The sequence below is a fragment of the Spermophilus citellus genome (genome assembly GCF_964194105.1).
Source record: "Spermophilus citellus genome assembly, chromosome: 7".
Lineage (NCBI taxonomy): Eukaryota > Metazoa > Chordata > Mammalia > Rodentia > Sciuridae > Spermophilus > Spermophilus citellus.
Window position 1 is genome coordinate 107,858,115 of NC_138188.1, and position 27,034 is coordinate 107,885,148.

General features: G+C 48.0%; 1 protein-coding gene across 2 annotated transcripts in view; it reads right to left on the reverse strand.

Moving 5' to 3' along the window:
* The window catches only part of MYLK (myosin light chain kinase), a 168,126-nt gene that overhangs the window by 44,858 nt on the left and 96,234 nt on the right, over positions 1–27,034 (reverse strand). For both annotated transcript variants that reach the window (XM_081301752.1, XM_081301751.1), the window contains 4 exons: positions 19,626–19,712; positions 6,052–6,102; positions 4,954–5,081; positions 2,752–2,905 (listed from right to left, as the gene is read on the reverse strand). In XM_081301752.1, the coding sequence (XP_081157878.1) occupies positions 2,752–2,905; positions 4,954–5,081; positions 6,052–6,102; positions 19,626–19,712 (420 nt within the window). The remainder of the gene's footprint in view (positions 1–2,751; positions 2,906–4,953; positions 5,082–6,051; positions 6,103–19,625; positions 19,713–27,034) is intronic.

Below are 27,034 nucleotides of genomic sequence, written 5' to 3' on the forward strand. Positions count from 1 at the left end.
GTTGAGCCCCGTTACCCAAGCAGGACAGATGAGCAGGAACACCAAGGAAGAGTGGAAGCTGATGCCCGCTGATAGGACTCGGGAGCAGGGCCAAGCCAACTTTCAGATACTGCTCTAAACATACAGCTCTCGGGACCAATCCCCCAAAGTTCCTGGCTCCTTGGGGGAAATTAAGGAAATAAGCACCTGGAGTCGCAAAAGAAAGAGTGAGGAGAGGATCCTTTTTCCCCTGTAGGAATGAGGAAACCATTCCCCAATCTCAGATCCCAAACTCCTGACCTAAGGAATCAAAGGGGTCAGAGGAAGAAAAGGAAAAGGGGAAATGGGCCAGAATGACAGAAGTAGATGGAGGAGAGCATGGGCAGAGACGGGGGAGAGCAGGAGAGAAGGCAAACAGAGAAATGCAGACCAGGCGGGGGAATCCTCTCTCCCGGGACCCTGGTGTCCAGCGGTCTTCTAGGGGATTCTTCCCATCTCGGGAGCCTCACTGGGTCTGCAACCCATGGTCTGTTCTAGTATGTGCTTTGGGCAAGTTCATTGGCCACCTCACTTGTCTCCCCACCTTTGTCCTTTGTCCTCCTATCTTCCCTATTCACCTGGGTGGAAAAGACTCTCTCTCTTCCCCAGCTGCTCAGGTCCTGGAGGGAGATGCTGCAGGGCTTCCCAAGGCTCAGTGTGGAAAAAATGGGGGAGCTGATGTCAGCACCTTCTTGGTATGTGGACATTTCTCCAAAAGGCCTGCACATCACCCTCTCGATGAATTTTCTAGACAGAGGCTTCCTTCACTTTTGGGGACATTCTGTACCCATTCACACACCCATAAGTTGTATTTGAAGGACAGGTATCTGAGTGCTCAAGATGAGCTCCCACGTGGCCCCTGATGCACTGTTATTTGTTACCAGTCTTCCGTTTCCTCTCTGAAAGGCTGGAAGCATCCCTGTCCACCTAAGTCCCAAGTCCTAAGCATATGAGATAAGGATGAAGGAGGGCAACTGGGATCCAAGCCAGGGCACCATATAATGTCGGGGTTACAAAAGTCCTTTAGAGTCCCCTTCTCCGGCTTCCAACTTAATGTCTAGATACTTCCATAGAGAGATTCCAGGGGAAGAGTTCCAAGCACTAAAGCCACATGAGTCCTGTCCTCAGAACATGCAGAACATGTTGTGAGTGCACCAGGAACACACATGGGGGAGTCTAGCTAGCAGGGAGTCAAAGTTAAGGGTAATGCACATTTGAGAATTTTGTGCACGGCATAAGGGTCCAGCAGAGGGGTTGAGGTCAACCTCTGCTCCCTGAGGCCCAGCCATGAACCTTAGGGGTGCATTTGACACTTTGCCCAGAGAGTCTCTTTTTCTAATTTTCACAAAAGTACCCCATAAGCCAAGAACAAATGCAAAACACACAACAAGTCTTATCAAATACATCAGTGAATACCAGTTCAAAGGCTTTCATGAGCTCAATGTGCAAAGGCCACTCAGGCACAAGACATGGTCTACTTTCCATCTGTCTGCTACTTCATCTGTTTGTCCCTCTGCTGTGCTGAGCACCTGCCCCTTGAAAAGCCAAGACTGATGGAGCTGAGCATGGCTAATGGTGAGAAGCAGTTAAGAGAGTGATTTTGGTGTTTTTAGGAGAGAGCTGGCCAGGGCTTGAAAACTGATTAGGAAAGAGGAAGATGAGCTTGAGAATCGGTCTGGAAAGGGACTCAACTTATTACGGGGTGTTGGAGATGAGGAAAAGGGAGTAGAATTCAGATTAGGAGGACTCTCAGAAAAGCAGTCCTTGCAGACTAATGGGGCATGGGAGTGAGGTGTGAGGGGCTAAAGAGCTCTAGGGGTGAAGAAGCTGAATTGGAGTAAAGACTGTCCCCTGCAGAGGGTTTGCCCAAAGGGGTGATGGGAGACAGGAGAGGAAGATGGGGGGCAGGGGACTACAGCAAGACGGAATATTACACGCCTGTGTGTTTGGCTAAGGGGGCCACATCTGTGGGCTGTGGGAGGAATCAGTAGAGCAGAGAGGTGGAATATAAAGGAGAAGCAGGGAGGTGGATCTCCAAGAACCTGGGATCTAGAGCACAGGATAAGGGGGAAGCCTTAAGTGCAACCAAGGTGGGCCACCCCAGAGCCTGGAGGGTGAAGTAAGTAATGGTGGGACAGAAGTAGACTCCTGGAGGTATGGGGCTACGAAGTTGAGGAAATTCATGCCTGATGTCCTGGATCTCAGAGGGGTCAGAGGCCAAGGCCTGCAGGGGGAGGAGCTTGAGAAACAATGCTGGCCAGAGACAAGGACAGCACTGTCTTAGCTGAGCCTGGAGTCTAACCTTGAGTTTGTGGCATCCTGGAAGTCAGACCCAGGAGCAGTGAAGTTGGAAGGGAGCACTGAATCCAGGTGGGGATTTGTAAGTGGACACAGATGGTAGCAGACACGAAGGAGAAGGCATTAAAGGCCATCTGGAGGGAGCGAGAAGTGGAGGGGCCCAGGATCTCCAGTGTTCAGAAAGATGGGGAAGCCAGGAGGGGCCTCATAGGAAGAAATGGTGCTGGGAGTGGGGGTGAGGGCAGGGTCTAGAGCTCTGCGCCAGCTTGAAGGACAGATATAGGGTAAGAGCTAGGAAAGGGAAGGCTGGGGGACAAAGGCCATGGGCAAAGAGAAAGATGGGACAATGGTGAGATCCTGAGGTTTGGGCATCCCGCCTGGGCTCACAGCCTACCCTATCCCCCAACCTCCATGCCACCCAGTGTCCAGACTCACCCACAACAGTGAGGTTGACCTGGGCCTGCCTGCTGCCCAGCTTGTTCTCCACCAGCAGCGTGTAGCAGCCGCAGTGCTCCTGGCGTGCAGCCAGGATGGTGAGCTTGCTGCCAGTCTCGCTGTTCTCCACCTTGATGTTCTCGGACTCCTGGATCTGGTGATGGAGGGTGGAGCAGCCGCTGGAGACTTGGGCCAGGAAAGGAAGAGGGCTCCTTCCTGGCTCTTACTCCAAGAGACATTGCTGGACAAGCTGTGGGAGGCTCCATCTTGTCTCTGAGTTCCCCCTAAATCCCTCCTCTCCCACCTCAGGCTCCCTGAGGGTGTCCAGATCAGGGATGGGCATGGTGGACAATCTATCTCAGCTAGCTCAGGAGGGGACCAGTCTCCTGCTACCACTCTGGGGTGGGATGATAGAATGCATCTGAGCCAAGGCATCCACAAAACACACCCTAGTGGGCTCCCGCCTTTGCTGTGCTGACCAATGCAGTGGCTGAGAACTACACGTGGCTATTTAAATTTCAATGAAGTGGAAACAGATCAAATATCCATCAACTGATGAATGGGATAATAAAATGTGGTCTTTATTATTCATCTATAAAAAGAAATAATGTACTGATTCATGCTACAACATCGGTGAGCTTTGAAAACTTTATGCTAAGAAAGAAAACACAAACAAACATCTAAGATAAGCCTGGTGGTGCACACCTGTAAGCCCAGCAACTTGGAAGGCTGAGGCAGGAGGATCGCAAGTTCGAGGCTAGCCTCAGCAACTTAGCAAGACCCTGTCACAAAGTAAAATATTAAAAAATCTGGGGATATAGTTTAGTAGTGAAACACCCATGGGTACAATCCCCAGGACCCGTCTCCCTACAAGAAGGGCTGGGGTGGGGATTGGTGTTATAGCGCTTGCCTAGCATGTGTGAGGCCCTGGGTTCAATCCCCAGCACCACACACACACAAAATCCAGACACAAAAGGTGATATATTGTCTGATTCCACTTAAATGAAATGTCCAGAATAGGCAAGTGTATAGTGACAGAACCCAGAGTAGCACTGTCAGAGGCAGGAAGAAGGGGAGGAATGGCTGCTGATGAGCCTGGAACTTAAAGAAGTGAGTGAGGGTGAGAATTAGATAATGATGCTTATACAACTTTAGGAATCTGTCAAAACTACTGAACTGTATACTTTAAAAGGATGAATTTTTATACTACATGAATTATATCTCAACAAAATTGTTTAACAATCTTTAATTAGTTGAAATCAAAAATTTAGTTCCTCGGTTGCTAGCCACATCTCACTGCTCAACAGCCACACAGGGACAGTGGCACCTCTCTGTGTTCAGCACAGACACAGAACATTCCCAACACTGATGGACAGAGCTGGGACTTGGCCAGGTGTCTCTGAAAAGGGATGAGATTCTGTCTTATTTCAGATAATAGTAGCCCAGACAAGCCAGGGCCGATGTCCTTGGGATGCCAAAGGCCAGCTTTCCTTCTCCAACTCTGATTCTCATCCTACAGTCCTCCCTGATACTAGCAGCTTATTGCTGAGCCTAGAGCAATTTGAATGGCATGGAAATGAGCAATAGAAGACCTTCTGTAGGGCTCCTGATCCAGAGCCAGCCCACCATTCCAGGACCTCTGCTGATCACACACATGGGCACACACTACCCATGCGGCAGTGGTAGAAAGGCTGGGTCCCCCAAGTTCTTTTAAAAGCTCCTTGGAAATTCAAACACTTTTCCACAGGAATCTTCATTGTAAGTCCTAGTCTGAGAGCCAAAATTCTATTCAATATATAATTTACTCTCTGAACACTAAGATGCACCTTGATTTTTTTCAGCCTGTGGCAAGTTAAGCCATTATCACAGAAGGAATCAGCAGGCTAGTACAGGATTACACAGAGCTCATGGTATCTGAGCCGTCATCTGAGGTCTTGGTTTAATTTTCCTGACTCTGAATGGGATTTTAGGCAGATACCATGATGGGATGAGACCCATGAGTAGTTTTATTTTACAAATTATCTATAAAGCAGGGATTTTGGTAAACTTGGAAGAAACTGTTAGTAAAACTTAGGTTTGGTGGGTGGATGATGGGTAGGTGTGGGTAGGGGGGGGTCTCTCTAAACTGATGAAAAACATTTCTCACCCCTTTTGGCTCAGGGGCTATGGGTTGTCTTCAGGCCACCCCCTCCTGTTACTGACCTGCTTTCGGAACTTCATCCAGGTACAGGTGATGGGCTGGGTGCCAGTCACTTTCCCAAACAGCTCCACCGACTCTCCTGCGCGCACCTTTTGGTCCTCGGGAAACTGGATGATCTGAGGAGGCATAGCTGGAGAGGACAGGCAGAAAATGAGCAAGATGGAGGAGATCCCAGGCCTTCTGGCCTCACTGATGTCACATGCTGGGATGCTGGCTCCTCCCTTGCCTTCCAGAACCCTCAGGCTAACACTGAGGGCGCTGACCCTTGTTCCAGAATATCTGAGCTCAGGAACAAGCTAGGTTTATTCTTTTCTTTATCCTGATTTTTTTGGTGTGACCCACACAATTTATATGCCATAATTCTCCACTTATTGGTCACACTGGAATTTGCATCTCACCCCAGTTGTTTGAATCTACATCCTATACCCTACATCCTACAGGAAAGACTGTTCGTGGGTTTGGAGCTAATGGAGTGGTCATCATGTGATTATTCAAGTTTGTCAAGGCTCATGGGACTGTGCACTAGAAAGGATGAAGAATACTGCAGGGAAATTACACCTTAATACAAAAAGTGGGAAGAAGCCACTTCACCCATGAGATCATCCCTAGTTGCCCTCTACAAATTGCAGCCCCTGTGCCCAGTACTCCTCACCAGCCTTAACTCACTCACTTACTAATTTGGTAGTGCCCTGCCATCTGACTCCTGGACCATCTAGCTAACAGGATCAATGCACTTCACACCCTTCCGTGGAGAACAGTCAGGGACTCCGTGAACAAAGACATATCAGAGCAGGACACAGAAGCAGCACAAAGTGGGTCCTCCACATGGGGGCAGAGCAGAGGGCAGAGGGTGTGGCAGAATTTCGCTGAAGGGATGAGAGAGCTGCTATGTGTACAAGGGAAGGACGCAGCAGGAAAGAGGCCCAGGCACCAGGCTGGCCAGAGGCCCTGTTCAAGGAGCAGATTCCGCTAGATAAATGCAGAGTTTGAACTGGGGAAGGGTCTCCTGATCACATACCCAGTGGGCCAGTCTAGTTGAGTAAAGGAAAGCCCCCCTGGCAGATGACTGCCTGGCCCCAGGTGGGGCTGTGACTAATTACCTGCCTTCGGAGGTGTCTTGGGGGCAGGTTTCTTTTTCACAGTTGCATCACCTGAAATGAAAATGTTCACAAGTTATTTTCTGTCTGTTCTGTTTTTCCACAAAGCCCCTGAATCCTGGGAGGATGCTGTCTTGCCCACTGGCCCCTCATCTGGGGGGAAACCCTCATTTGAATATGTCTCTCCAGACATCTCCCTGAGCTTCTCCTACAAACAACCTCATAATCAAATGGAAGAGTCCCTGGAGCCTCTAATGAGATAAAAAACTCAAAAAATGCTGAAGCCATAGTCCTATTCATAGAAGATAACCTCAAACTAACTACTCTCTTACCCTAACTTTCAGGAAACCGCCATAGAGGAAATTATGTCAGATAAAGCAACTAAAATTAGCCTTTGGTGTGGATCCAAGGATCCCAGGCTTCCTTTGGGTCACAGACTGTGGACTGGTGGCTTTTTTTTTTTTCATAATGTTTGTTGAATAGATCAATGAATGAATGGCATCCTCTCTTCCTACCCTACTTTCTCTAAATAACTCAAATAAGAAAAATGACTCAAAAAGAAAGTACAAATCTATCCACTTGGCTAAGTAATATGGTACATAGGTAGACATATCCTCAACTATTTTCATAGCTTGTTTTCATATCTCTTTTGGGTCTTTGCTCAAAAGTCCTCTAACCTATTTATTGAAGTGACTGTAAATGTACCTGCACACAAACACCTGCCTGTGAGGCATAAGTGGCCATATATATAATTGCCCCAAATCAGAAGATATGCCAGTGTCCCTCAACTGGAGAATGGATGGTCATGGAACACTGATACAATGAAATACTTCTCACCAACAAAAAGGAACAAATTATGGTACATACAACACGGAGGAATTACAGCTATGAGAAGCCAGATTCTAAAGGTTTTGTGCTGTGTAATTCTATGTATATGATATTCTAGAAAAAGGCAAAACTATAAGGACAGCAGAGAACAGATCAATGGCTGCCAGAGATGGAGTGGGAGGGCTGACTATCAAAGGGCACAGAGGCGACAGAATTCTTATCTGGACTGGGGTGGTCATCATGTGATTATACAAGTTTGTCAAGGCTCACAGAACTGTGCACTTGAAGGGGTGAAGACTACTGCAGGGAAATTACACCTTAATACAAAAAGTGAGGAAGCCACTTCACGCATGAGACTGTCTGTTGCCACTCTCTACAAATTGCAGCCTCTGACCCCAGGGCTCCTTACCAGCCCTTCATTGAGGAACTATCCCCTTCAGGTACCATGTGACAAGCCATATACTCCTGTTAGTAGTTCCCACCCACTAAAGTGTAAGCTTTCTGAGGGCAAGGATTTTTCTTTGCTTACTGCCGCACACCCAGCGTGCCTGGCACACATTAGGTCCTTGATAACTGTTTGAGTGAGTTATTTTTAACAATTACACAACTACATAGCTTCGCCTCTGAGGACCACAAAGCAGCAGCACTATGTCCTGGGCTGGCTGACAGTGCTGGTGACTACAGGCAGCTTAGCTAACTGCATGAAAGATTAGCCATGCATTTCTACAGAGGGAAGAGCCTGCCACCTGGCTGAATTCCCCAGGATGGCTGCCGAAAGGAGGCAAACCAACAGAAGCACCCTGAGAACACGGAGCTGATGGCTACAACTACGTGGCTAGGCCCAGGTCGAGGCCTGCTTCCCCAGGTTTACCCTGGCTCGCTGCGTTAATTCTCCATCCACCCTTCTCCCAAATCAGAGGGTCTTCTATGTGCCAGGCAAATGCCAACCAGTATACTCCTGCCGGGGTTCTGGGGGCAAACCAAACTATGTAATCTTAGTCAAGGCTTATCTTCAAGGCCCTGACCATTAGGATGTGTATACAGCTAGAAGGGCTTTTTTATGTCTTGTTTTTAAACCTTTTGCCATATAGGATATTTATAGAATATTTGGCAACACTTGAATAAGGTCAATAAATAAGATAATGGTATTGTATCAGTGTTAGTTTCCTATTTTAACCATCAAACTGTGTATTTATAAGAGATTATCCCTGTTTTTAGGGAAAATCCACACTGAGATATTGACGGGTATGAGTATTATGGGTGCCACTTTCTTTCAAACTGCTCATAAAACATAAGTATATGTATATACATGTATGTATATGTATATGGGGGGGGAGGTAAGGAGAGAGATGAGAAAAAGAGAGGGAAAGGACATAGGAAAAACTAAACAGTAAAATGTTAATATCTGAGGAATCTGGATGAAAGGTATATAAGAATTATTTGTACTCATTTTGTAATTTTTCTCAAAGTCTGAAATAATTTCAAAAGTGTTATGGTTTAATTTGAGATATCCCCCAATAGCTCATGGGTGAGACAATGCAAGAAAGTTCAGAAGAGAAATAATTGGGTTGTAGAGACTTAACCCAATCAGTGAATTAATCCCCTGATAGGGATTCACTGAGTGGTAACTGAAGTAGTAGGGTGTGGCCGGAGGAGGTGGGAATTGGGGTGTGGCTTTGGGGTATATATTTGCACCTGGCAAGTGGAGTCCCTCTCTCCCTGTTTCCTGATCACCATGTGAGCTACTTCCCTCTGCCACATTCTTCTGCCATGTTATTCCTGCCTCACCTGAGGCCCTGAGGAATGGAGCCCACTGTCAACGGATTGAGACCTCTGAAACTGTGAGTCCTTAAATAAACTTTTCCTTCTCTACAATTGTTCTGGTTGGGTCTTTTAGTCACAGCAGTGAACAAGCTGACTAAAACAAAAAGAAAAGTTAAACAGAAATAATAATTTTAAAAATGTGCTAGTCAGTGTGGTTGTTTACATGCAGAAGACAGATATAACACTGTGGGTTGGGGACCTTGTCAAAAGGCTGTGGGGCATGAGAAGGACCTGGAGACTAGAGAAGGAAGAGCTCCCAGGTCAGCAGCAGACAGGGCTCTGAGCGGAGAGCAGGGCGGTGTATGGTGGAGGGTGTCTTGAGGGAAGGGCTGGTAACAGAGTCCAATGGTGTGAAGATACTGTCACAAAGAAAATTAAAAATATGGCTCCTATGTTACACTAGTCACATTTAGAGTGCTTAAGAGCCACACATGGGTAATAGCTCACATACTGTGCAGACAGAACACTCTCACCATTATAGAAAGTTGTACAGGACAGTGCTGGTCTCAAATGCCAAGTTTGAGAGTTAGGCCTTTTTCCTTGTGAATAGGGAGTTCTCACAGAAACTGCCCTTAGACTGGGCTCAAAGTCCCCTACAGGTGGTTCTGACACCTGGGAGACTGTTAGGAGGCCACTGCCTAACCCCAGAAGGCACTGATCAGGGCCCACACAGAAAAAATAATACAATTGAGAGACAGAGGGAGGTAGAAGGATTACTTTAAGGTTTCTTGCTTAGATAGATGGGGAAAATTATTTTGAAGGAATATGGTATCTAGGAGTAAAATATGTTTGGCTTAGTCAAGTGAATTTGGTGGATGAAAGAATCAATGTGTATGTAGGCTAGAAGACCAGGATCAGAATTCTAGAGAGAGGTTGGTGGAGACTAGAAAAGAAAGCTTTCAGAATCAAACCTGTGATCAATGAGGGAACTGTGAAGCTGGATTAGTTGTTTGGGGGGAAGAATGAGATGAAAGATGAGAAGGGGCCAGGTCTGATCCCAGGTGAGGGCTCCCAGTGAGGAGCTGCATGGAGGAGGGGCTATGGAAGGACCTGAGACTAGTAGGAGGAATACCACCACGGAAGGGTGGAGGACAGACTGTAGGAAGGGGCTCCCAAAGAGAAGAGGACCAGGGTGACAAAATGGAATTACCAAGCCAAAGACTCTCCTGAAGCGAGAGAAGAGGACAGGTTAGAAGACAGAAGGCCAGGACTTAGGGGAGAGGGTAGGAGAACATAAAGATCTAGAGAGGAAGAGCATGGAAAAGCCAACTGTGGACTCCCATGACTGGCCAAGACACAGAGTCCCTGCCCTCCTTCACCCTGGGCTGCTGGAAGTCGAGGCTTAGAGGGAAGGAGAGAGGGTGTCTACCAAAGATGATCTGACTTTCCCAGGAGGAAGAGGCCTTCTCTTAGGAACTGGGTGGGGGGCAGTGGCGGGAACTATTATGGGCTGGATAGCATTCCCCAAATTCATACCTTGAAGCCCTAACCCCAGTTCCTAAGAATGTGACTTATATTTGAAGACAGGGCCTTTAAAGAGGTGATTATGTTAAAATAGGTCATAAGAGTGGGCCCTAATCCAATCTGACTTGTGTCCTTATAAGAAGGAGGGAAGTGGCAGCAGGGATATGTGGGGAGTCAGGGGGTGGCATGGGAAGAGCATGAAGGAGAGAAAAAGAAACACCAACTAACTGGGGGCACCTGCACACACACACACACACACAGATAATGTGACAATACAGGGAGAAGATGACCATCTACAAGACAAGGAGAGAGACCTTGATCTTGGATTTCTGGCCTCCAGAACTTCAAGAAAGTAAATTTCTATTGCTTAAAGCACTCAGCACATGGTGCCTTTCTATGGCAGCCCCAGCACATAATGCTTATAGATGATCTCTGGCAGGGTGGGGTGGGGGAAGGAGGTTGATAGTCCCTGTGGTGGGGAGCTGGGGGTTCACAAGGAGATGGGGCAGCAGGAAATCAGATTCCTAATTCGTACCCTATGTTTGGTGGCTCTGGGTTAACTTATGTGGCTACAAGTAGAGTCCTAACTAATATGGATCTTTCAATGTTACAGTTAAATAAGATTGAAGGCTGTATTTTTGTTTGTTCTATAAATTTGGAACTACACTGTTTGAGTTGGCTAGCATTTGAAGCTGGCTTGATTCCTATCGGTAACAACAATTTTAAATGTTAAAAATGTTCTGTATTCTATCCATATTTTATATGACCATCTGCTGGAATCCATTAATGATGTTCTGGGCTCATAGGGAAGCAGAGTCATTGAATTCTAAAACCCCATTTCTTTCAGAGGGAGCTCCCCATATGGTTCTTACTCCAAACACACACAAGTAGGGCATCTCACCTGCTTTCATTTCATGCAGGAGATAGAGTCTCCTAAAAGTCAGGTGGCTTGCCAAGTTCATAGAACCAGGCATGACCTGGCTAGAAATAGGACCACAGCCTCCTGCCATCTGGTGTCTGGCTGCTTTTTTCTCCAGCTAAGGCTGAGGCTCTGCTCCAACCCAGGTCTTTGGAATCCTTCTCTGTCCTACAGAACTGCAGAGGGGCCACAAGCTCTGGAGCTAGACTTGGGTTCAGTACTGCTTGTCACTCACTAAGCTGTGCGGCTTAAAACTTGTTATTTAACTTCTTAGAGCTTCAGTTTCCATATTTAAAAGATGCGAGAAACATAAATAAAATCTGTTATAAAGAAAACAGAGCATACAGTGCATGCTCTACCACCAGCCCTTCCCCCGCCCCCTTCATCCCTCTTTCCCAAACAAACAGATCCCCAGAGGATTTCTCCGCTTCTTCTGTAGCTCCTTCAGCTACTTAGCGGGCCACCTATAGATCAGTTGAGCTTTGCACCTACATGAGGCTTCCATGCAGCACCCTGTGCTCCTTCTCCCCAATTTGGATCCTCTTGCTGGTCCAGATGCCCAAAGTCTTAGTACTCCTTGGGTTACTCCCCAGTTTCCTCTTCTCTGGATTAAGGCTTATTATTTTATTATTTCTGATGGCCCTTTACCTTTACCTGCTGGCCCGTCTCCAACAATCCAACCTTTATATACCCACCACTATCACAGAGGAACATCCTAGAAGGAAAATGAAATTCAACCATTTTGCAAATTCCATGTTGGCTACTAGCCACAGGGAGTTGGGTGAGGAGGGCAGATCCCCCTCTAACTTGTCACGAAGTTTGCCCCTCTGAGGAGGGGCTCAGGCACCTCCAAGAGGCAGGAAGCCCCAGACAACACACTTCTCCTGGCACAGCCTGTCCCCCTCAAACTTTCTGGGTACTTAGTCCTCTTTTCTATCACCCTCTCCTATCCACATTTTCCCGTTTCCTGAGTCCACACCTCTGCATCCAACCACCCAACCATCATCTCCTTGGGAGATGCCAAACATACTAAAAGCCCACATTGCCAAAACCATATCCAGGATCTTCTTTCCAAACTGCTCCTGTCCTCATCTTTCCAAGGCCATATCTACTCACAAATGCCCACTGATTTCATCAACTAAATTCCTGCTCAATTTGCCCACATGCCCTTCATTGTCACCCAGTCCAAAGGGTACCACCCCTAGGCCTCTGGTCTCCCAGCCTTTTCCTAACACATCGGTCACCCCCAAAAAAGTTGTCTTTCTCAAATAAAAATCTGAAGTCATTCCAGTGACTAAAATCTCTCCAGTGACTACCCACTGCCCCTCAGGACCAAGCCCACCTGACCTGATAAGGGCCCTGAGCTATCCCTGGCTTCCATCTTCAGCCTTCTTTCCCATTGTACCCTCTTGGGGAGCACCTCCATTATGCCCTCTATACTCAATATCCATGGTTCTCACAATTTAGCATGTATTGTGATCACCTGGAGAACTTGTTAAAAATAGATTCCAGGCTTCCAGGTGCCATGGATGGTCCCTGGACAGTCCCCTGGGTGGCAGTGCTCTATATTCTACATTGAATTTCTTTTGGTTTCTGCAACACCAGCCTTTTGCCTTCAGCTCCTTGTACATGCTGGGCCCCCCTCCCTGGGCTGACTCTTGCACATTCTTCAGACAGGTCTTAGCTCAGTTATTGCTACCACCAGGCTGGGTTCATGTCCCACAATGCTCATCCAATGCACTGCCATTGCCAAAATAAGTTCCTGAAGTTGGAGAGTATCATGCTAAGCAAAATAAAAATCCCCCCCAAACCAAGGCCGAATGTTTTCTCTGATATGTGGATGCTAATTCACAACGGGGGGAGGGGGGCAATAGGGAAGAATAGTGTTATCTTAGATGAGATAGAGGAGAGTGAAAGGAGGGGAGGAGAGGGGAGGTGGGGATAGGAATGATAGTAGAATGGAACCGACATTATTATCTTATGTACATATGACTGATGTGATTCTACAACGTATACAATCAGAAAAATGAGAAAATATAACCCATCTATGTATGCTATGTATGATATATCAAAGTGCATAAATTCATTTTACTGTCATGTATAACTAATTAAAACAAATTTAAAAATTTAAGAAAAAATCAGCTCCTGATAAGCATGTATTACAGCAAGTTGCCTAAGGACAACAATAGGGTCCCTTCTGTATCCCTGGTGCTTAGCACGATACCTGGCACATGCTTGATAAGTAGCTATTCAAGGAATGAGTGGAACCCCAAAGGTCTCTGTTATCTTGGAATTCCCAAGGAATACCCCACCCTAGTCCTGGGCTCTGATGTTGAGAGAGAGAAAAGCCCTGGGATTCCTTGGGCAAATTTTGGTGACAAGGAGAAGTCTCTGTTCTGTCACCTTCTAGATCAAAATGGCTAGGTGTTAAGCTCTCCTCAGTAGACAGGAGACGGAGTTTGGAAGTGAAGTAGCCCAATAAATTAATCACATATCAAAGCTTCAAATTTGAAAGCCTCATGGGAAAGCTGGGGCAGGGCTGGGGAAAGCAGCTTCCTCATGTCTGATATCAGGTAATCTGACTTTTGCTTCTGGTCCTGACTGACCAAGTCTAAACTAACCCCTGCCTCCAGAACTTTTCTTCTGTCCTGGAAGAGAGGGACTCAGTGTCTCACAGTCTGCAGACCACTCAATTTGAAGACATAAGTGCATCCCTGCCAAGAGTGAAAAGTCTGAGAGGAGAATTAGGAAGCTAGCACTAAATGGCCTTGGGTACAGGCAGGTCCCTGGATCTCTGCCTCTCTGGGGACATTTCCCTTTTTAAGTAGTTAACTAAAAATAGGCATCAAACCCTTCACAATTCCCCAAATCGGCATTCACTTTCTGCAAAAGGCTCCTGAAAGGGACATAGGCTGGGTTGAGTGTGAAGTGAGCACCTGCTCCAAGAGGCTATGGAGAGCCTGTGGACAGAAGGCTGAATCCTGCTGCCCAGTACTGGGGCACGTTCAAGACCCCTTACGCATGCACTGGCCTCCTTGCAGTGTGTCCTTACAGACTTGGGAAGAAATATTGGTTGTTTTCCTAGAATGAAAATCTCTGGGCAAATTTTCCACTCACCTTCCTTCACATTAGGAAGGTTTTAGGAGGACACAGCTCCTCTGGTTACTGCAAACACCCATTCCCAAGTCCCCAAGACATAGAACATCAGGATATTTGTGAAGGAGGCAGCTCAAGATGGTTGGGCGGCAGGGCCAGCAGGGTGCCCCTAGGTTCTTCCTGGGGAGGACCCATCACCAGTTAATTGAATTATGGAAGATACTGGGTGAGCTGGGAAAGAAATTAGAGGTAGCAGCCTGGTGGGTGGGCATCACAGGGTCACACACATGTGTGTGGAAGTCACTGGGCACTATTATACCCATAGATCAGCCACCACTTTGGTTGGGAGAAAGTGGAGTTGCTGCCCGCTTTCAAAGATGTTTATGGAAAAATCTCAGCTTCTCTCCAGTCCCACATCTTTCACTATCAGGCAAGTCTTGATGCCAAATCCTAACCTCTCTAGCATTTCCTTTCAGCCCCCTCGCTTTTTTTTTTTTTTTTTTTTTTTTTGGTATTGGGGATGGAATTCAGGGGCACTCAACCACTAAGCCACATCCCCAACCCTATTTTGTATTTTATTTAGAGACAGGGTCTCACTGAATTGCTTAGTGCCTCGTTTTTGCTGGGGCTGGCTTTGAACTCATGATCCTCTTGCCTCAGTCTCCTGAGCCACTGCTTCCAGCCCTTTAAGTCCTTTCAGGACCTAGCACTTCCCCCAACCTGCAAAAAATGTTTAGAAGAAAGATTTGATTTGGGGGAAACCTTCACAAAAACTGGACATTGTTTGATATCCAAAAATGCTTTCAAATTGACATGACTTTTGGTTTCAGGGAGACACAAAAATGGGTTTGGGGGTGGTGGCGAAGATATTTAAAAGCATCAGCTGGGCTCAGTGGTGCACACCTGTAATCCTAGGAACTCATGGAGCTGAGGCAGGAGGATTGCTAGTTTGAGGACAGACTCAGCCAACAAAATGAGGCCCTGTCTTAAAAAAAGGTGGGTGGGAGGTGGGGCTGGTATGTAGCTCTGTGGTAGAGCACTTGCCTGGCATGCATGCTGGAAGCCTTGGTATAGCAAAAATAAAATAAAAGCATCATGGGCTGGGAATGTGGCTCAAGTGGTAGTGCGCTCGCCTAGCATGCGTGAGGCACTGGATTCGATTCTCAGCACCACATAAAAACAAAATAAAGATATTGTGTCCACCTAAAATTAAAAAATAAATATTAAAAAAATAAATAAAAGCATCATAATCTGAGACAGTCTAACATAGTGACTGGGATGGTCCAATGGCAGAGATGAGGCTCAAGGCCAGGCATGGAATAAAAGGGATGTTCCATCTGTATAATCCTTAAATCGCAGTGGAGACGGGAACCCTAAAGCATAGAACTCATGAATTGATAGAAAATCAAATACTGATTATGAACCCACTCAGGGGCCAGCTACTCAAGTTGTAAAATGCTCATTGATCTCTTCAAAAGATCACCACCTTATACAGACTAATAGGAGAAATCCGTGAATCCGCTTATTAAGCTGGTATTAAACTGGAAGGTAGACTGTGGGTTGATGAGAGAATGCCATTGTTCAATATCAAATTTCCTGATTTCAATAATTGCACTGTGATTACGTTCTTAGAAGACACACAGTGAGTTAGAAGTCCAGGGCATGGATATAAAATTTGGTCTTATATGGATCCATCTATATATATATATATATATATATATATATATATATATATATGATAAAAAAGGAACAAAATGTAAATAATTGTTGAATTTCAAGTAAGGAGCATTCAAGAGTTTCTTGTACTATTCTTGTAATTTTTCTGTAACTTTCAAGTTAGATATAGAAAAGATCCCAGCGAGGGCATGCAGCAAACACCCAGATAAGCCTCTGAATCCAGGTATGCGTGCCAGCTGCTGCCCTTCCTATCCCCCAGCTGAATGACAACCAGACCTCTGCCAGTCCTGGGGGCCCAATCCCTCTCTCCTCCTGCTGCCCCATGGGCTGGAGGAAGTTCTGCTCAGCCTGTGTGGACAGCACAGAGTACATCCCTGAGAGGACAAGGTGCAGGGGGCCGTGACAGGAGCGTAGATCAGGCTTGGCATCACAGTTGTACTCCTTCCCAGCTGGGAGGCCCTGGAGCATGATAATTTTGTCTCTTAGAATCAGTTTCACTCATTTGCAAAATGGGAACAGCAACCACTTGTGGCAGAGCAGAGTGAGAGAGCGGAAGTGACCTAGCCAGAGCACCTGAGGCTAAGGCTGCTGCCCAGGGGGTCCGCTCAGCTGCCCTCACTCTGGCCTCTGCCGTTTCACCCCAAGCTCCTGCCTGCCTCTCTCCCTCTTATGTTATCATTCCTCCTCAACTAAAGCACACAAATTACACTCCTCTCCTCCTTCAAAACCTGGCCTGGAGGCTCCCTCATTCTAACCGCCACCCCCCACCACCACCACCGCACACCATCTCCCTCTTTCATCTGTGAGCTGGTGTCCACCAGGTCAACTTGTGCTTTGCTCCATTTCCTTTCATCCTCCTGTCAGCTCACTCGGAGCACACTGATTTGGCTCTTCAAGTGCTTGGCCACAATGAGGCTCCCAGGGATCCCCAGGACAGAGTGGGGGTAAGCTTTGTCCACTCTGCCCCTCAACTGCTGGCTTACAGGACCAAACTATCATGCTGGAGAGAGGAGGCCATGCAGAGAAGGATCTGGCCACAATGTTTGACAGGAAAATCACTAACTCTTCCCTCAGGAAAGATGGATTTCCTCCTTAGATTAGGTACTTTTGGCTCTTGACAAAAGCGCGCACACACACACACACACACACACACACACAGACCACTCATGAAACTGGACATGTCTGGGACTGTGGAAGGTAATGCACGTGGCAGAGAGGGACAGACTGCAGGATTTCATTTCTATGGTGAGAAAAATCCTGCTGATGTATTTATATATTCATAAATACATAAATACACAGAAAGAAGAAACTGAATACATTTGTGGTGTGAGTGGATTTGGGGGTAGATGGAGTTATGGAATTAATCTTGTCACGAATGTGTGCATTTTCATAGAGCTTTCTGGAAGCTGTGCCCCTCCACACCACAGGGTGCCTTGGGAGACCCTCCCAGGCTCTACACGGAGGCAGCAGGAAGATACTCTTCTGCTGCCCTAGACCAACAGTGGGGGGCACCAGTTTCCCTCTGGACAGTTGCTTTCCAGTGTGACCACACACTGGAATGACCTGGGAGCATAAACAAATACTGAAGCCCTGCTCCCACCCGAGGTTCCGATTTAATTAGTCTGGGGAGCAGTCCAGTCAGTGGTGGCTTCCAAGCTCCCCAGGTGAAACTAATATGCAGGCAGGGCCGCCAGCTGCGGATCCAGAGTTGGATGATGACAACTTGATTGGGGTTTTCCACAGCCTCCTGTTTTCCAGGGCAAAGAGCCCAGCTCTGGGTCTGCTCATTGTCTCCTGCTTGTTTTTCTCCTCCACAGTTCCCCTTTGACCTCTCCTCACCTCCCTCAGGATCACACTGGACAGGAGGCTGCTGAACCTCTGCCCCTGAGAAGTGAACTACCACATGACACCCGCGTCACAGTCCTGGCGTTCTTTTCGGGACAACATCTCATCTGCTTTCATTTCCCAATATTGAACATGGCATGGTCCCAGAAAATATTTGGAAAGAATAACTATTATCCCATCCCTACTAGGTTCTTCTTAGATTGGTTTTTCTGCGCTTCCAATAACTTATTTAATGTCCACTCTTGATCTTTGAAGCTTCTTGATAGTGGTCCCTCCACTATTCTTGGGGATTACTTCCCCACTTTGGGTAAATATCTTCTCACTTTGGCTGCCCCACCATACTGAAGTCTGACACCCCGCCCAGGCTTGTGTTCAGGGAACCCAAATGCATCATCAGGAAGGTGAACACATTGCTTAACAAAAGAAGGAAGGAATGGAGGGAGGGAGGGGGGGAGAGAGGAAGAAAGAGGAGAGTAAGGTGAAAGTCATAAAACACGGCTACATAATGGAAAAAGAGAAGTGGTCTTCTGTGTCATCAGGATGATTACTTTCCTCTATTTGTCCAGGTAAGAACCTGACTTGTCTGCTATTTGTTTTAAAACAGTGTGTTGGGGCTGCCCAAGTAACCTGCATTCTGCTAAAACTGGAGGTTTCAAAGGATAGTTCTGCTAATGAAACTATACTAATAATCACTGTAGAAGCCAGGGCTGCTCTATGACTTTTGCCTTCATGGGCTCCTTCCTCCTTAATACATATTTAATTTAATATTATAAATATTATATTTTAATTATATAAATTATAGTTCACAATTTCTCTGGCATAAAGGATGAATATATTAATATTATGAATTCAAAACATTGTCTTTGAACAGTTCATTTTTTTCTTCTAATTTTATAGGACAGCACATTTTTGTGGGCCTGTAAAGCAGTGTGTGCGCTCGGCACCATGCCAAATGGGTGGGTAGGCCCTGGGGGAATCAAAGTCGAAAAGGAAGGTGTAACCATCTATGGCCTGGGTGATGGAGAAGCTCCTTTCATCCCTGCATTTTTGTGTCACTCTGCAATTTGACTCTGAGAGACACCAGGGAGGGTCCTCCAAGAGCAAGGCACAGCATGTGCCATTCTGAGGCTCATGCTAGGCCCTAAAGAAAGGTGCCATGAGAGAAGGACCTGTTTCCACGCTTGGTAAGGAGACAGTTGGTGGATGAGGGAGCTGCCAATGCTCTGAGCTCCCAGAGAGTTACTTTGAGGTAAAAGGAGGAAGAACTCGGGGCTGATCTGGTTTTGCAGTGAGAGTTTGTCAGAAAGGTTGCCCATGGAGAGAGGTGCCAGAGCACAGGCATGCTGGGAGGACCTCAGGGGATGGCTGCGGTTCAGGGAGGAGCTCAGTCTGGCTTGAATATAAAATAGGAGTGAGAGAGTGAGGGGCAGAGCTGGGAGAGAGGTGGCAGCCAGGACATAAGGAACCACATGTACACAGGCACAATAGTTATGTCTAGGCATGATCATGCAAAAAGTTCACTTGTATGGGATTTCACAGGTGCTGGGGACCACTGGTATTTCAGTTGGGAATGATTACAATTTAGAGAGGTTCCCTGGCAAAGCAGAGTCAATTGAGGAGTGATTCGCTCTTGCAGGGAGTGGGGGTGGGGCTCAGTAACAAAGTAAAAAGAGTATGAGTGATGTTGAGGGGGACAGAGATGTGCATAGGTGGTGGACAGGTTGTGGGGGAAGGAGGGAGATGAGAAAAGGTCACAAGGAGGTCACCGGGTACTGTGGCATATGGGCAGAAGCCAGACCTGGAGACACTCAAGCCAGAGGGATGCTCAGGAGACAGAGGCTCTGACACCCGTCTACCCCCCACCCCCACCCCCCCAGTCCTGGGTGTCCCTGACTTTGCGAGGCAAAGCAGAGCCAATACTCACTCTCCGTTCCTAGCATAGGGAGAAGAGGGCCCCTGGGCCTCCGGGATTTCATCTCCGGGGCCTTGGTGTTCTTAGTGTCTGGAGCATCTGGAACAAAACAGGGAACACAAACATCACTGGGCGGCTGTCCAAGGAGATGAATAGAGGGGCACCTCAGTCAGGATCCCACCTCAAGCCTCGTAGGGCCCACCCATCCTGCATTCCTTGGGAGGCCCTCGGCGCCTGCTGGGCCGGCCCTCCCTCCACTGGCACCAAAGAAGGAAAGGCCGCCATGGCTGATAAATCAGGTGGTAGGACAGTCACCCTGGCGAGATGGATGGATAGGCTACTGGGAGCTGGTTAGTACTCCCCTCTGCACAGGCTGCCAGAAATACCGCTGCTGTCCAGGCTGTGGCCGTCCTACCCTCTGGCTCAGCTCCCCCATCTTTTCCTTCCTTGGGCCTTGACTCACTCAGCTGAATGTTCCGGACTTCCAAAAACACTTTCAAAAAGAGGTCTCACACAGAGGAAGGAGAGGACGTAGCTCACGGTCTGGAGGGGCTTGCGGTCAGTCTCTGATTTTTTCAGACATGCTGTTGCATTTGGCCCATAACAGACCAGATAAAGACCTCAGAGCAGGCAGCTAGCGTGCCTCTCCCCTGAGACTGAGGCGAGGACCCACTTGGGGGCTTCTGCTATCCCTCCCCAAGGCAGGGATGGTGCAACATTGCTGCAGCAGCTAAATCAGACTCGATGGGGATGGGGACGGTGCTACTCCTCAGGCCTCTGCTCCAGGCTCCTTCTCCCATGCTAAGGCATAGCCCAGATAATGCCTGAGGAACCCTCCCTTGTCCTGCAGCAGGGACTCTTCACTCTGGCTGGGTGGGGCTGGGCAGAAAAAGCCCCCACTGGGCCCCCAGGAGAATGGACTTTACAAAGTTGTGGGGAAACCATCTAGGACTCAGATAAGAAATACTTGCTGAATCAATGTCACCATGCTCTCTGGCCTTCCTTTCCCTACAACGAACACTTTTTGGGGACAGGTTGGGTGGGTAGCTCTCTGAACCCCCTTCCCATCCTCCTTTTCCTGCTTGGGAGGAGAGGAAACTCAGAGGGAGGAAGAAGGGTGGGGCACTTTCCAGAGGCTTTGGCCACTTCCTGTGGCCTGGCTGGGGAGGAAGGGCTCCCCTCCCTTTCAGGATGGCAGCCCTGGCTGATCTTACCTCATCGGGGCTCTGGGGTGGGAACTAAGAGCACAGAGTGAAGGGGCCAGGGACATATCCTTCCTGTCTCATGGGCTCTCTGAGCTCTCACCTGGAGGCATGTCTCTTTCTACATAGCATCTGGGTCCCTGCCTGCTCTAGAAGTGGAGCTGCCTATGCTAGCCTTCTCACACAGCATCATTTCTGAGGCTTAACACTAGTCAGCCTCCCTTCCCACCTCCTGAGGTGAGGACCCACTTGGGGGTTTCTGCTATCCCTCCCCAAGGCAGGGATGGTGAAACATTGCTGCAGCAGCTAAATCAGACACGATGGGGATGGGGATACGGTAATCCCATAACAAAGGCACCTTGCTGGCTCAGTTCAGAGGTCTCTAGGCTGGGCCAGAGATGGGGGGCTCCCCACTGAAAAAGGGCAAAAGCCATATACATGGAACTGTGGGAATGACTGGATCATAAGTAGGACTTTCTATCAATCTATAGCGGGAGATGGGGATAAAGGGACAAGAGTGGAAGAGATCCTTTGAAGCAGTGCTTGATAACCCAGCCCCTAACCTGCCCCCATGGCATGTCACCCTAATCCCACCACAGTCCAGAAGTGCAAAGGAGCACCAGATGGTGGAAGGTCTTTGCCATCCATAGCCAATGCCACCAGGATCTTAGGGAGCTGCCCACACCTCAGGGCACCAATTCCATGTGGAGCTGGGTAGAGGAAGAGAAAGTGCCCCTAGGACTTGAAAGAAAGTACATGCAGAAATTTCTCTTTGCCCTTTTCCCAGAGGAGGAGTGGAGGTGGGGATGTGCACAAAGTTCTGCATTCCTTGGTTCAGATCTCTCTTTCTCCTGGTGAGTCCCAGAGCATAGAGAAGGCAGAGAAAGAAGGACTGGTTTCCCCACCACCCACAGGTGGGAAAACTGAGTAGAAGCAAGCAAAGAAGGAGAGGCCCAGTTTTCCTGGGCTTCTGAAAGGAGGGGTGTGCTGGGCTTTACTTTCAAGCACCCATCACAGAAGGATGAAGAGAGGACAGTTCTAGTTGTGGCTTTGTCATCAGCAATCTCAAGAACATGGGCAAGTCACTTAAACTGTCCCATGTCTCTGTTTTCTTATCTGTTCAAAGGGAATGACTCTTGTTTTCTCTACCCCACAGTGGCCCAAGTCCCAAAGGACAGAATGCACGCAATGGGGCTCTGGAGACCAAGAAGGGTCTTTTGCCTAAGTGAGCTCACTCTTCCTGCTAACCACGATCTCTCACTCCTCCAAGTTGACTTTAACATTTTCTACCTTCAGAATCCCTGCACCAGCCCCTATCATTCCTGCACTGTCCTCTGCTCTAGGGTGCTGCAGGCCCCCCAGATGTGTGAGTAACCACACTGGATGTGCTTTGAGCCTTGTTTTAAGAAGTTTCACTGCACTTTATCTTTTAGTCTGGCCATGAGGAAAAGGGCTCGAGTTTCCATTTCAAACCAGGCATACTCTAGGCCTGGAGCCCCGTCCCTCCTAAAGTGCCAACACTGGGGGCTGTGCATGCACCAGGGGCCCCAGGCAGGGATGCTGAACCACTACGCCTCCTCCATGAGAACCGCAGGAGGAGTGGGCTGGAAGGACCACACGCTTAATCAAAACCAGCTTTGTGCTCACATGGCTGTCCAGGGGATAAAAATAATAGTAATAAAAGTTTAAGAGCAGCTTGTCTTTTCTGTCTATTTTAATCTATTTTGTGATGAAACTGAACTTCATTTCTAGATCTGGGCCTCAGGGCTAGAGTCCTTTGCTGGCCTGGTGTGCACCCCAAGGAGTGTGCAGAGGGAAGATGGAGGTGTGGGGAAGTGGGGGGCCTTGACAGAGAGAGGGAAACTTGTCCTTATACGGACAATGCCTCACCCTTTCCACTCCTGGGCTCATTCTGGACTCAAACCCTCAAGGGGACATTTGGCATTTTTTCTTTTGTTTCCCCCAAAGAGGTTGGGTCCCTGGGCTCTGGCCCTAGGCAGAGGAATGAGGTCTTGGGAAGCTTCTGAGAGTGGGTCTGAGCTTCCAAGAGACCCATGAGGGGGCAGAGCAGAGGGGCTGGGCTCCAGCCTCTCCCAGGAGGTCGTCCATTCTTCCTCGATGGCTTCTCTTTCTGCCAAAGACCAAGCAGCTTGCTAGCATGAAAGGACAGCGCTTTCTAGTTGGGAACTTGAGCTCTTTTCTGGCTTTGAGGTTCAGTGAGTCGTTGGGGAAGTTCCTGAACTTTTCTGAGGCTGATCTTCCTCATTGGAAAAATGGGAATAACACCAGCTCAACAGAAGAGGGACGGAGGAGTGAGTTACAAAATAACAGGTGACATTTACTGGACACTTGTTCCACACATGTGCTCCGCTGAAGTGCTTTATGTGCTCACCCAGGGCGGAACCACACCTTTCCCCAATACTTAATTACTTTTGACCTAAAAAATAGCAATTCTATTTAGTTGAACCTAGTACCCATTAACTGCCTGTGACAACTTAAAGAATCAATGTGAAAGTGGGAGTGGAGTGGAGAATATATAGAGAAGGACTGAAGCCAACGAAGGCTGGGTCCAACTCAGTGACAAACAGCAGTGCCAATGGGCCTGGGGGCAGTGGGCTGCAGTGCTTAGCAGCCAAGTCTTGGGATTAGATTCCCAATTAGTCAAGGTGAACTTGAGCAGGTGACTTGCTCTCTGTCTCAAATAGGCTGTTGTTGCTATCACTGCCCTTTAACCTTCTTGTCAAGGTCACCGATGATCTCCAGGTTGCCATATCTAGTGACCAATGCTCAGGCTCCCCTCTACTCAGCAGTAGCATCCAACACTTGATCCTTCATTCTTTCCTTCCTCAGATTCTCATCATTTAGGATCTGGGACACTCCCTCTCCTGGATTTTTTCTCCCTGGGACCATTCTTTTGTGGACTCTTGTCCTCTCCCTGCTTCTCAATGTTGGACTCTACCTCCCGCCTTTGTCCCATCTCCATCCACATCCACCCCTGGGGACCTCTGTCAATTCCAGGGCATTTGATGGCCTCTACATGTAGATGGATCCCCATTCCCTGATCTCCCTCCCCAGCTTCAGATTTATCTAGATGCCTGTCTATGTCACATGTTTCCTTGGGCTGCCCAATGGGCATCTCCAACTTCACATGCACAAAACTCTTGATTGTCCCTCCAACCCGCACATTCTGACTTTAGTAGGCTGGCACTGCCATTGATCCTCACTCTTCCATGGAAACTAAGACTTCCACGCAGCAAGGAGGGGGCGCCCTGTGCCTCCCCTTTCTGTCTCCATATCCAACTCATCAGTGAGTCTTATCAGCTCTACATCAAACTAGATTTATGAATCCAATCATTACTTGTCACTTCCACTGAGCCTATATGCCACTGTCTCCTGCCATCGGATCTCCCTGCTCTCCTCTGTATCTGTTCTGGGTCTGGTCATCCCACACAGGGCCCTGAGTGATCCTTTACAAACGTCCAGAATTGTCCCATGTCACTCAGAATAAAATCTGGCTTCCTCGTCGAAGCCCACACAGCCTTGCAGAGTGGGCATCTGCCCTCTGCAGCCTCACTCCCATCACACAGTCCCTTGCTCCTGGCCCCATCAGCCTGGTTGCTTCCTTTTCCTGGGGAGGACAAACATAGTCTCACTGTCACCTCTTTTCTCTTACTTCAGGGACTCCTTCTCTAACTTCCTGGAGGTCTCTGTTCAAAAGTTCCTTCCTCAAGAGGGCTCAATAACCCCCATCTCTGAACAGCACCCCCTCCCACTTGCCCCGCTGGGCCTTCTCCACAGCAGGCAGCATTGCCTGAAGTAATGACATGTCTCTTCCTCTGCACTATTGCTTACTCCAAATAGAAGGTCAAGTGCTGAGAGCAAGCACTTGTTCTGCTGTGTTTACTGCTGCTAATGCCCAATCCTGGAGGAGAGCCTGGCATGGTGGGCACACAACTCTTTGTTGAATGAATGAGTGATGGCACAGGTGCCCGTTGGAGCACCTACACAAACATGGGTGACCCTCTGTGGTCAAAAAACCCCACTCTCACTGAAGCTAAGGCTGGGTTGCCTTGGGGGCAACTGAAGAAGGGAGGCCTGAGTTGGGAAGGACTGCAGGAACCCGTGAGGGGCTAAGGTACCTTCTGACTCCTGTCCTGGGATGCTGGCTTAAGAAGGACTTCACCTCTCATCTGGGTCTGGATTACAGAAAATGAGTTACTTAATCCCATGTACAGAAGGACTTCCCAACAGAGAGGGCTGGTAATGAAGGAGACGGGGGGCGCTGCCATGGTAACTCACTGTACGGGGGGCTGGCAGGTCATGGGGAAGTACAGACCAGACACACTTGAGTCCTGCCGTGGTGGTCTGGGATATAGCTTACTGCTGGAGTGGGGGTCCTCTTAGATCTAGGCACCTGTCTGTGTGACCTGGGAAGGCTGTCCACCCAGGCTAAGTCTGTTTGCTAATGGAGGAAAGCTTGTCCACTATTGGGTAACCAGAAAATCCAAAATATGACAGAGTCTCTGGCCATGGTGGCCACGGAAGGCCAGTTTTTTCTCCTCCTGGACAAGTTTTCTGGAAAGTCCTTACCCACTCTAGGCTTAGTTCTCTTGTGTGGGGACAAATTGACACTTGCCTTCCGCATATTTGGAAGGAAGGGTGATATGATCATAACCAAGAAAGTGCCCAAACACTCTGTCACACAAGAGAAAGACCCAAACAGCAGAGCTAAAGCTGTCAGATATGCTGTATTATCAGGTCACCTCCCTTATACTATGTACAGGAGAAACAGACACGTGGCTGACACAAAACTCGCTTTTTTTTTTTTTTTTTGGTACTAGGGATGAACCCAAGGGCACTTAACTACTGAGCCACATCTCCAGCCCTTTTTGTATTTTATTTAGAGAAAGGGTGTTGCTGAGTTACTTAGGGCCTCACTAAGTTGCTGAGGCTGGCTTTGAACTCACAATCCTCCTGCCTCAGCCTCCCAAATCACTGGGATTACAGGCGTGTGCCACCACACCCAGCCTATTGGGCTCCTTTTGATGAGATCTTGAAATATATCATCTTATTGGCTATAGACACATGGTCTTAATGGTGTTGGGCACAGGCTAAATGACAGTAAGTGACTTTTAGGGGGTATGATCAGCCCTGCTAAGTGACAGAAGGAAGCCAAGCTGAAGTTAGCACAGTGAAGAGGGACCTCACTGCCCTTCAATGACTAGTTCTGTCCAGAGGTCAGGCAGGCAGCTGCAGAGAGAGAGAACTTGGGGGCCCACCCAGGGCCTGGGTTGTGAACTCAAACATGGCTCCCTCTTAGGGCGGGGAGTCCCTTCAACCCAGTGTCATTCATGACTCCCGTTAACAACTGGACTGAAAACTACAGACCCCTCTTTTCAGAAAGATGCTTAAGCTCATATACACCCCAAGTTTTGCCTGCAATTTCAAAGGGTACTCAGACCCATTGGGACCTGAATGTCATGCCCTAGGGAATGTGGACAGTGAGAGGAAGGAACACAATGAAGGCAGGAATTTATACAGGGTGTCTAGCACAGATGTAGCTGCAAGGGTAAGAAGAAGGAAGGGAGAGGATGAAGAGGGTTGCCTGTTTTTCTCTCTGAAAACCAAACCAAACAAAACCTAATTAGCTGGGAGTTGGTATGTTATCTCAGCTGGTCTTTCTCCTAGCTTTTTCCCAGTCTTCTGCTAAGATCCAGCTCCTAGTTTGCAACTAGGGGCCTGACCTCTGCCTTTAAGGGAACCAAAGATAAATGGTGGGGGTCATCAAGATTAGTGGGGATTGTAACAGACTCTTCCAGTCATCCTCAGTGTGAAAAAGGCCCCTTAAGTTGTAGAATGAATGTCCTTAAAAAAAGAAAAAGATTCCCAAGTACATTCTGTAGGAAAAAAAAAAGGAAATTTTATTTTGCAAACAAATCTGGAAAAGGTGCTGACATTTTACAGATAAGGAGAATGGATTGCTCTCCTGCCTGCAGTCAGTCATGTACATAGGAATTAGAGAGGCCAGGAGTTCCCAAAGCAGACAACCTCATTAGCAGGTTGGTTTCCTAATAGATTAGGGGGAATCAGCCAGAGTCCCAAGTGAGGAGAGGGGCTGTTAGAAACCAGGTTCCGGGGTCAAGTTTCCAGGAAGGCTACAACTGGCACCTGGGAGTGGGACTCTGACCTGGGTGGTGACAGCCCAAGTGAGGAGAGACA